Below are 9,625 nucleotides of genomic sequence, written 5' to 3' on the forward strand. Positions count from 1 at the left end.
GAGGTCAACAGTAGGACCGTTCTCAGACTAGCAGGTCCTTGTGCTGATCTATGGCCTGCTTCAACTGGACAAACTCAAGCCTATACATCATTACAGCAGAAATCCAAGATCTCGGAAGATTCGGATATTATTTTGAAATCTGCACCTAACCGGATATTCAGAACATTCTAGCATCATGTCAGCAAATTTTGCACAGACAAACAACTCAAGTTAAGTTGCAGATGTTATTGTGTTTCTGTACTTTTAAGTTGTATTTATTTTTAAGATCATATAAAATGAAGTAAAGCCATGTTGTGGCTCCTGCGCATGTCTAGAACAAGTCTCTAAATCATCTATATGAGAGATTTGAAACATCTCATCCTCATGTTAAACGTGCTGTCGCATGGCGTCTGTAAATAATCCATCATATATAGCGAACCAACACGAGCCGAGCAGCTGAACGTCACTCTGAGAATAGTGTGTTAGCAGGACGCGAGTGGAGGCTAGGAATGCACTTTCACCCCTGACCTCAAAGGTCACCGTGACACTCTGGGACGGTCACGTGACTATAGTTGACTGAGGTGCTGCTGTGTGTGGGTGGTGCTTTAGCTCAGATGTACATTACTCTGCACGGCATATCCTTAAAGGAATAGTTCTGCCATTATTTGCTCTCCCTCATGTCGCTACAAACCCGCATGCTGGCATCTCTCTCATGGGACACAAAAGAATTTTTGAAGAACGCACAATCTGCAATGTTCTTACATGTTTATTTATATTTCAAACTCAAAGTATAAGGTTTAAATTTATATTAATACACATCTACTGTATATTAATAATGTGTAAGGGAAACATTTTTAGGTCATGTAACTGGTCATAATTTCTTTATGGTATTTCACCATTTTAAATCACTTTTTGACTTCACTAGTTGCTTTTAAAAGTCTTTCAGAGACAAATAAAATATTTAAAGTGTGTATATACATGCCTATATATATATATATATATTACTACTATATATTATTACTAAATATATTACTATATATATATATACACACACTAAGTAATGACAAAATTGTATTTTGGCTATTCTTTTAACAGTTTGAATTATTATTATTTATTTTTTTACATTTTAGTTAAACATTTAGTAAATAAAACATTTTTATTATTATTGTTAACATGTCTAAATATACATTTTATTCATTTTTATTTCAGTTTTAGTTATTTTAGTACATCAAGAAAAGCAAAAACAAAACAAAAAATGAAAATGAGAAATGATTCCTTGGCATACTGAAAAAAAGAAGAAAAAAGTTTCACTTTATTTAACTATAATAAATCTGCTTTTAATTGATTTGCCAACTCTACCATTCACATTCGACAGTTTTGCTTTGCAAGGACACTGTAAAATAAAGCATTACCCTTTTTTAATGTTAATTTAGTTATTTTTTACTTTCATATTCATATATATATATATATATATCCCTGCACTGTATATGGATTGTATTTTCTTTCTTTTTATTGTATATATTTAATATCGTGCCAAATGACCTAAACAAAAACTGCAGCTTCCTTTTCTTCATTCTCAATAACCTTAAACTGATGTATAGTCTGAACTCTTGTGTGGTTGTCGACAGGAATATCATGAATATCAGTGTGTTAGGTACTTAAGAGTCTCTCCAACACTTGAATGCTGATACTTGACCTTTAGTTTCGGGGTCACCAGTTGTTCTTTTAAAGCCAAGGAGTTGAAAAGTTTTAATCTGAGGGAGATTTTAGCACTAATCTCACTGTAGTCCAGAGCGCTGACAGCAAGCTCTGAACATCAGCCATCACGAAACACAAAGAGAGAGCTGAACACACACACACACAGAGAGAGGGAGAGTCTGATGAGATGAAGAGGCCGAAGCGAAGCCTGTTTGCATTTGAATGCAGTCAGTCAGCTGCAGAACAGGATAACATCTCAGCTTTCGCTGATTTGGTTCTGGCCAAAGGGACACAAAGAAGACTTTACAAGAGGGGAAGCACTCAAAGACATTCCTCAAATCCATTTCAGTAGAAAGACAGAAGACCGGGCTTATGTTTCAGGACAGAAATAGCAGTTTTATTTTTCTTGGGTGTTGATTCCCGTGCCACTGATTTGAATGATGCTCTTTTTATTCTCCTCTAGCCAACCAAGTGCTCTTTCACTGACTGTATTTACATGTCCAACTTTACAAAGAACAGCATCTGACCTTTCTCAAGAACATCAGAACGTCACTTCAGATCCCAGGACGGTTGTGTCTGTTTCGTCACGTTCTCTGAGACCACACATTGACTGCTATCATCCTGGACTTTTGATAATTTAGTCAATTTTATGAAATGAGTAGATGATCGTTTGCATTTCTTTCAGATTGCTTCTCATAAATAGACACCTCAGGTAACTTCAAACTGATGAAAGGCATGAAAGACCTCTAAATGCATGTGTTTTCACCTAGAATAAAACAGTAACGTTGTGAAATATTATTACAGTTAATTCTAACTGTTTTCTAATGTAAAATATGTTAAAATTTATTCCTGTGATCAAAGCTGAATTTTCAGCATCATTACTCCAGTCTTCAGTGTCACATGATCCTTCAGAAATCATTCTAATATGATGATTTGATGATCAAGAAACATTTATGATTATTATCAGTGTTGAAAACAGTTGTGCTGCTTCATATTTTTGTGGAATAGATGAATAGAAAGTTAAAAAAAAACAGCATTTATCTGTATATCTTTTGTAACATTATAGATATTTCAACTTTCAACTTTTGATTAATTTAATGCATACTTGCTGAATAAAAGTATTACTTTCTTTTTCTTAAAAAAAAAAAGGAAATCTTACTGACCCCAAACTTTCCCAAAATCCCCAAAACATTTTTCTGTTGCTCGGGGCATGGATAAAAAGATAATGTTAAAGAAATACTAAATAGGGAACTGTGTGTCTTTTCAGTATAGATTAAAATCATGCTTTAGGCTCTCCACGTCTTCATATAAACCCACACGAGCCACGTTAATCTATCAGGATTTGGAAAATGCTGTAAATCCTCCATTAAACAACATTTTATGGATGTTTGGAAGCGAGCAGCACTCGATCTGGATTAAATCATAGTGACGGGGGACTAAATGGATGATGGCACACCGCAGTGGAACTATAAACTTAAACAGACAATTATTGATTTTGATATTTTTTTTAGGAATGAAGAGTCCGTGTCTCGATCGGTAACATTAATGCAGTGGGAGAGAAGGGTCTGTGTGGCCGGCTTTGGTGGTCAGCGCTTTAATATGGCATGGCGTGGGAGGTCATCCAGGAGTCAAGGGTCAAAGATTACCATCCTAAAGGTCTCTATGACCCTTGCAAATTGATTGCTTACACATCAGAAAGCTTCAGCTCAGAATGTTAACTTCACATTTAGCCTGGCCGGCACTGACAGCTACACTCGTTTACATCTTCTTCTTTCCATTTTCTTCACTGGAACACTGAAAACAGTTTAGTTGTGAAATGTGTATAACACACACACACACACACACCCACACACACATATTTAAACACATTTATATGTGCACTTCTTGGCAATATAAATGTTTTCTACTAATTATGTACATTATCTGCAAAACCGCAGCAATATTTGATCACAGAGAACAGTAAAATGAATAAAATGTGTGCATACACTGTTCCTATTTATTGTAATGTTTGTAGAAAAAAAGCTGCTCATTGATTTCGATATATATTTGGACACTGACAAATCAAAAAAAATCTTTACATTCATACATATAAATAATAGCAATTTACAGCAGAAGCAGATCTTTGTTTTCAGTCAGCAGATATTGTCTTAAGAATAATGCATAGTCCAGTATTCGTCCCTGTATAATTATTGAGAAAATCAACTATTTAAAATAAGACAGGGGTTAATAGCTCTAATTCACTATGAAACCATATCCTAAGATAAATATATGAATAATCGCGAAAAAGAACAACAAACAATTGCATGCTCCAAAATCTAAACCAATCATGTTTACTGTAAAACAGGATCTCTTGTAGAAGCAGGCAATTTCTTTTCATGAGCAAAAACACACAAAATAAATAATGAAAGTTTGTATAGTACATTTCTATTGCTTCCCTCTCTCTTTTTTCTTTCCTCTATGTCTCATGTCTGTTACATAACAGTGGTTGAATGACAACATCCAAGCTTTGCTCTTTTTGGCAGCAATAAATCACAAAGAACAAATGTGTTTTGAGCTGTATGATTATGGGCATGTGAAATAAAGGAGCGTTTAGGCAGCAGACATCAGAGCCGGTATTCTGTTCAGTCAGTTCGAGATCATACTCAGACGCAAACAAAAAATAGATGGTAAAATGTAACTATATAGTGGAAAATGCCTAAAAAAGGCAGAGAGCCGTGGGATGTTTAATGAGTGTTATTGAGCATCACCTGCGCGACACACCGGCCTCGAGTCCCACGGAGGAGCTCCTGAAGGATAAAAGGACGAGTGACGACCACATGTTTTATCATGCTTCTGTGCTTTACTTTCAGTTTTTCGTTTGTTTATTTGGTGATTAAAGTTTATGTTGAACGTTCGCCGGTTCCTGTCTCCTCCTTCCCTGAGCCTTTAACGTTTGTTACATGCCTGTTTTAAATCCATTTAATGATGAGGAGTGTTTGTGAGGAAGTAAAAATGTTTCAATGCATTAATTTAGGGTTTAAAAGACACTTAATATTTGATTCTGAGAACAAAACTTGAACTGACTTGAGCTGAGTAACGACACTATTGACAGTATTCTGCTGAGCTGCTTATAGCTGATTTGAACTCATTTTACAATTTCAAATTTTACACAGTAAACTTTACACAGAACTGAATGAACAGTTTGTAGAGATGCTTTTCAAATCAGAATTTGAATATATATATTTGATGAAGTTTGCACCATTGATTCTGTTACCATGAAGCAGCTTTAAAACAATCTGTATTATATAAAGCGCTATATTAGAGCCCCTAAAAGTGACATGGTGATAAAAAAAAAAAAAAAAAAAAGAACTGGGAGGGAAAAATATATTTAAATATAGCTTTTTAAATAATAGTGACTTGATTTTTTGCTTCTCACTAGCCCCTTTCACACAGCAATCCTGGTAAATGACAAAATTGCCAGAATGACTTTACCAGTATAAAGAAATATGCTGTTCACACAAGCAACTTTTTACCAGTAAGAGACCATTCACACATCCGCCCACATGAGGAGAGGCGCTTTAGTTTCACTATCTGTTCAGAGTGAAAGGCGTAAGGGCATTATCAAACAGAAAGCGTGTTTGCTCTTAAGAACACATGATGCGCATAATAGTATTCAACTGCAGAAAGAAAAGAAGGCCGGGTCTCGAGTGCAACACGTTGAAAACGCTCAGAGACGTGGTGGAACAGTCAAAGATGATTGCATATTTAAATAGAAAAACTATTAAAAAGCTTACTGTAAACTCACTGAGTAATCACGTCATCTCAATTAGAACTTTATGACTGGCCCAAAGCAGAGTTATTGTAAGTGATCATACCGGTAATCTTCATTCTGCATTCACACAGAGTATATGTATTACTGGTAAATAAGGGAATTTACCGGTATTTTTGAAAAGGTCCTGTTCACACACAATCTATTATCGGTAATTTACCAGTAAAGACTGAATGTGTGAAAGGGGCTTTTGTCTTTTTGGGCCAGAACACACAATATGCACCATGAGCTTTGACTGTACATACTGTGAAGGTGCTGAAAATCAATAGACAGTTTCATAGCTTTCTGCATTATCAAAAAGGGTCCTGACTGCAACTCTTTACTCCCAGCCAAAGTCCTGGCCAGTCATCTGGTAGAACTTCATGTTGAAAGGCCTGTAGAAATCCCTGAGTCTGTGGAGCACCTCCGGCGGGATGTGCGGATGCGGTCTTCCTTTCGTCTTCCCCAGGCATCGCGGTCTGCTGCTCCCCTCCGGCTTTTTGAGGCACGGGAAGCCTTTAGTCTGGTTAAAGTAGAAGTGCTTATTGGTCACCACTCGTTTGAGTCCCAGGAAATCCTGCACCCTGCCCATTTCTCCAGCCGGATCCGTCACCAGCTTCTCGCCGCTCACGAAGAGAAGCTGCGCGAGGGGGAAGTACCTGAGCCAGTTCTCCAGGTGTTTGGAGTAGATGCCGATCCTCACGGCGCTCCAGGACGTGTCGATCAGACCCGTGGTGGAGTTCTTAAACACCAGGTTCTGGAAAGATGGCAGGCCGGGGTTTTTGGTCAGAGTCTGAGTGTAGTCTGACACGGCCCGGGTCACGGGGTCACGGACCACCACGATGAGTTTGGTGCTGCGGCTCATGGAGAAAACTCGGGAAGGGGCTTCACGTGTGATGAAGTAGCTGGGTGTCTTCTCCATAGTGATCTGGCCGTCTAAAGTACGAGGCATTAGGTTCCTACAGAAAGAGAAAGTAGAGAAAGTGTCATAATGGAGGTCACTAAATGGTTTGAAACACCTAAATCTTGCCAATATGCATTAGAGTTTTAAAGTGTTTGTATAATGCTCATTTACAAGTTTATAACTTTATTTGTGTGGTCTGGTAGAGACATTTACATGATTTTTCTCATACATCGCTGCAGCACCTCTTTTCACCCTCTGTCTGAACGATCTGTTTTAGTTACTGTCTCATTAAAGCCGTCTCTCTGAAAAGCATAGTCTGCTCTGATTGGTCAGCCGCCCGGTCTGTTGTAATTGGTCAACCACTTAGAGCATGTGTCGAGCTTCAGCTCCTGAGGTTTCATTCAAACATTATTATATCTATATGGCGTTGATATTGATCCATACCATGTTTTTTTGGCCTTGCAGCAAAAACAATCAAATAAAAAATACCCAACTTACACAAAATGTTCTTTGAGGACGGGCCAAAGATGTGCAAAATGGGTTCCAGAAGTAAAAATCCCATTCATTTTATCCATAGGGGAATTGATTTTTAACCGTATATAAACCGTTATAAACAGACATACTGTAAGCTACAAGGTTGTTAAACGATGGTATATGCTTAGGCAGAAGCCATCAGTCTACATTATTTCAACTTATAATAATCGTGTTTAAAAATATTATTCCAGGAAAGAAATCTCCACCAACCAGACAATGAAAATAAATGAATGAATGAAAAAATGAATGGGAAAATGCTTCCAGAACCAAGGCCGCTAAAATTGGCTTAAGCATGTTGATAAAGCTACACTCGAATAAGGCACAAGAATAAAAAATATGTATGCATTATGGGATTGTCTTATTGTCTTTTCTTTTCTGTCATTATTTACTCAACCTCATGTTGTTCCAAACCTGTATGACTTACTTTTTTTTCTGTGTAACACAAACTAACTTACCTTGAAAAAGTCATACATGTTTGGTTTGGAATGACATGAGCATGAAAGAACTGTGCCTTTAGGGATGCTGCATTAGAATCTGGCCAAAATCATAATTATGCTGGCGTTAAGAACAGCATTTGCATTTGGAGTGCACGTAAATGTCGTCTAAATAGGCAGCTCACTAGGTTTTGGGACAGAAACTATGTGTAGCTTCACCTATGTCGTCCAAACTAAATATTGAACTGCAATTTTAAGCAATTCTGCTAAATGAAAAACTTTATTAAAAGTGACTCTGGAGACGTGATAATTGCCACCATTTTCAGCTCTCGCCAACGGATGAAGCTGTCACAAGTGTTCAGTTCATTATGATGAAAGATGTTCTTTTTATTATCAAATATAAAACAAGCACTTCTCTGATGAGGTCACTGTTGAATTACTCACTCTGTCCTGAGTAATGCAAAGTGTTGTTAAATAAACATTAAAGTTGACTTTATTAAAAACCAGCCTAGTCGAATGAACGAGAAGGGAGTGGTGAGTTGCTATAAAAGAAAGAAAAAAGACGAAACCATAACAGCTCTTAGCAGTCATTTCCTGATGGGTTTCGTCCTCAGAACGCCTGAGCACATTTTGTGCTGATTTGATGATTTTTGCGAGATCCTCGTTTAAAGGTTTGCCTTTACCACAAAGTGGAATAAATGTTTGAAGTTGTAAATAAAACAAGTATTATTGCTTACCTCAAAATTGTTGCTACTTCTTTGTAATTAAATGTGAAATTTTCAAGCAATTTGTGAGTGAAATTGTTTCTACACCAAATTTGGCAAAAATCATTTGCATTATGCATGTAGCCTATATAAAATACAGTTAATCGTTATGTGTAATATATTATAAAAATTTATAATGATTTATTCTAAGATGGTAATATGTAATAATATAAATTTATAATTTATAAAAATAAATATATTACGGTTCTTGTTGATTATAAGGTTCAGTTAATCTCCTCGATGAATGTCCAATAGCTCCAGCATCAAATGGAAAAGTCTCTACACAAACTCTCACTATTTCCATAGAGAACATATGTAGTAGATTAACTCTTCATTGGTCTGGGATGGCGTTTGGAAAGCGGTCTCTCTCTCTCTCTCTCTCTCTCTCTGTCTCTGAGGCTGGCCATCATCTCAATGCCATGAGGCTAATACTGAACTCTAATAAGAATCATATTTCTCTTCGAGCGCTTTACCACAGAGACAAGAATCAGAGTTATTTACGCCAGTGGCCTGCTGACTGCGAAATAGGATGAAGGACAACATTGAGAAATTGGATTAGCCATATTATTTGACCTGCAATGCTCTTTAAAGGAACAGATCACCAAAAATCACAACATTGTGTCACTATTTATCTACTCTGATATCATCCAAAAGTTTATGTTATTATTTAAGGAGAATTTTTGAAGACTCTTCATGCAGCGCTTGTTCAAACAATGTTAATTTTTAGTCTGTTAAAATCACCATCTTTAATGGAATATCGTGTATTTATTATAAATCATTTATCTGCGCACATCTTAATTTATTTAAAAACCACTTCCTGTCCATGTAACCTTTAATCAATTCCTATTTAATCTCCTTAATTCTCTCCTCTGATGATGCGTTTACTGACATGAGGGCGGGGCAACCTGTCACTCACATGAGATCGACCAATAGCAAAACACAACCATCCAATCAGTTCCCTATATACACTCTCTCAGATAAAAACTAGAAAAATCAGTTCCCTAAGAAAAAAAGGTACAAAAGCTGCCACTGTGGTGTACCTAAAGAGTGCATATTAGTCCCTCAAAGGTACATATTAGAACCCTTTTGAAGGGTACTGTCCCAGTGACAGCTTTTGAACCTTTTTTTTCTGAGAGTGAAAAACACTCTCTGACATATATGGACAAAATCAAGTCCCACCCTGTATTTTTTCTTGTTCGGGAAGCTGTTTCAGTCAGATATACGTCACAATAGGGAATACAAATCTACTGCAACTTCTCTTTCATGCTGACTTTATAGACTTTATAATAACTGATATGTACCTATTCCAGTCATGCAGCATTTCTTTAAAAGTGTTTCAAGTATGCTTACATGATGCATGTTCCCAGTGCCCACAAGATGTGATCTTGATGCATTACAAGCATGCAAACCTTTTAATTTGTATTCACAGTGTCATGGTTAATGTCAATGTTGTCATCCTCACCCTGCATCTAAAGTGCAAGCACTGTTTGGCTATGTACACTCAGCTGAGTGCTTGTTTAATTCA

The 9,625-nt window shown here is 36.8% G+C and overlaps 1 protein-coding gene across 1 annotated transcript in view; it reads right to left on the reverse strand.

The window, feature by feature from the left end:
* Nucleotides 1-3,658: 3,658 nt before the first annotated feature.
* The window catches only part of LOC311285904 (heparan sulfate glucosamine 3-O-sulfotransferase 6), a gene marked incomplete at its 5' end in the record, with an annotated part of 16,335 nt that continues 10,368 nt past the window's right edge, over nucleotides 3,659-9,625 (reverse strand). The window contains one exon of the mRNA XM_084401778.1: nucleotides 3,659-6,423. Coding sequence (XP_084257904.1) covers nucleotides 5,805-6,423 — 619 coding nt within the window. The 3' untranslated portion in view covers nucleotides 3,659-5,804. The remainder of the gene's footprint in view (nucleotides 6,424-9,625) is intronic.

Source organism: Rutilus rutilus, assembly GCF_951802725.1.
Source record: "Rutilus rutilus genome assembly, chromosome: 2".
Lineage (NCBI taxonomy): Eukaryota > Metazoa > Chordata > Actinopteri > Cypriniformes > Leuciscidae > Rutilus > Rutilus rutilus.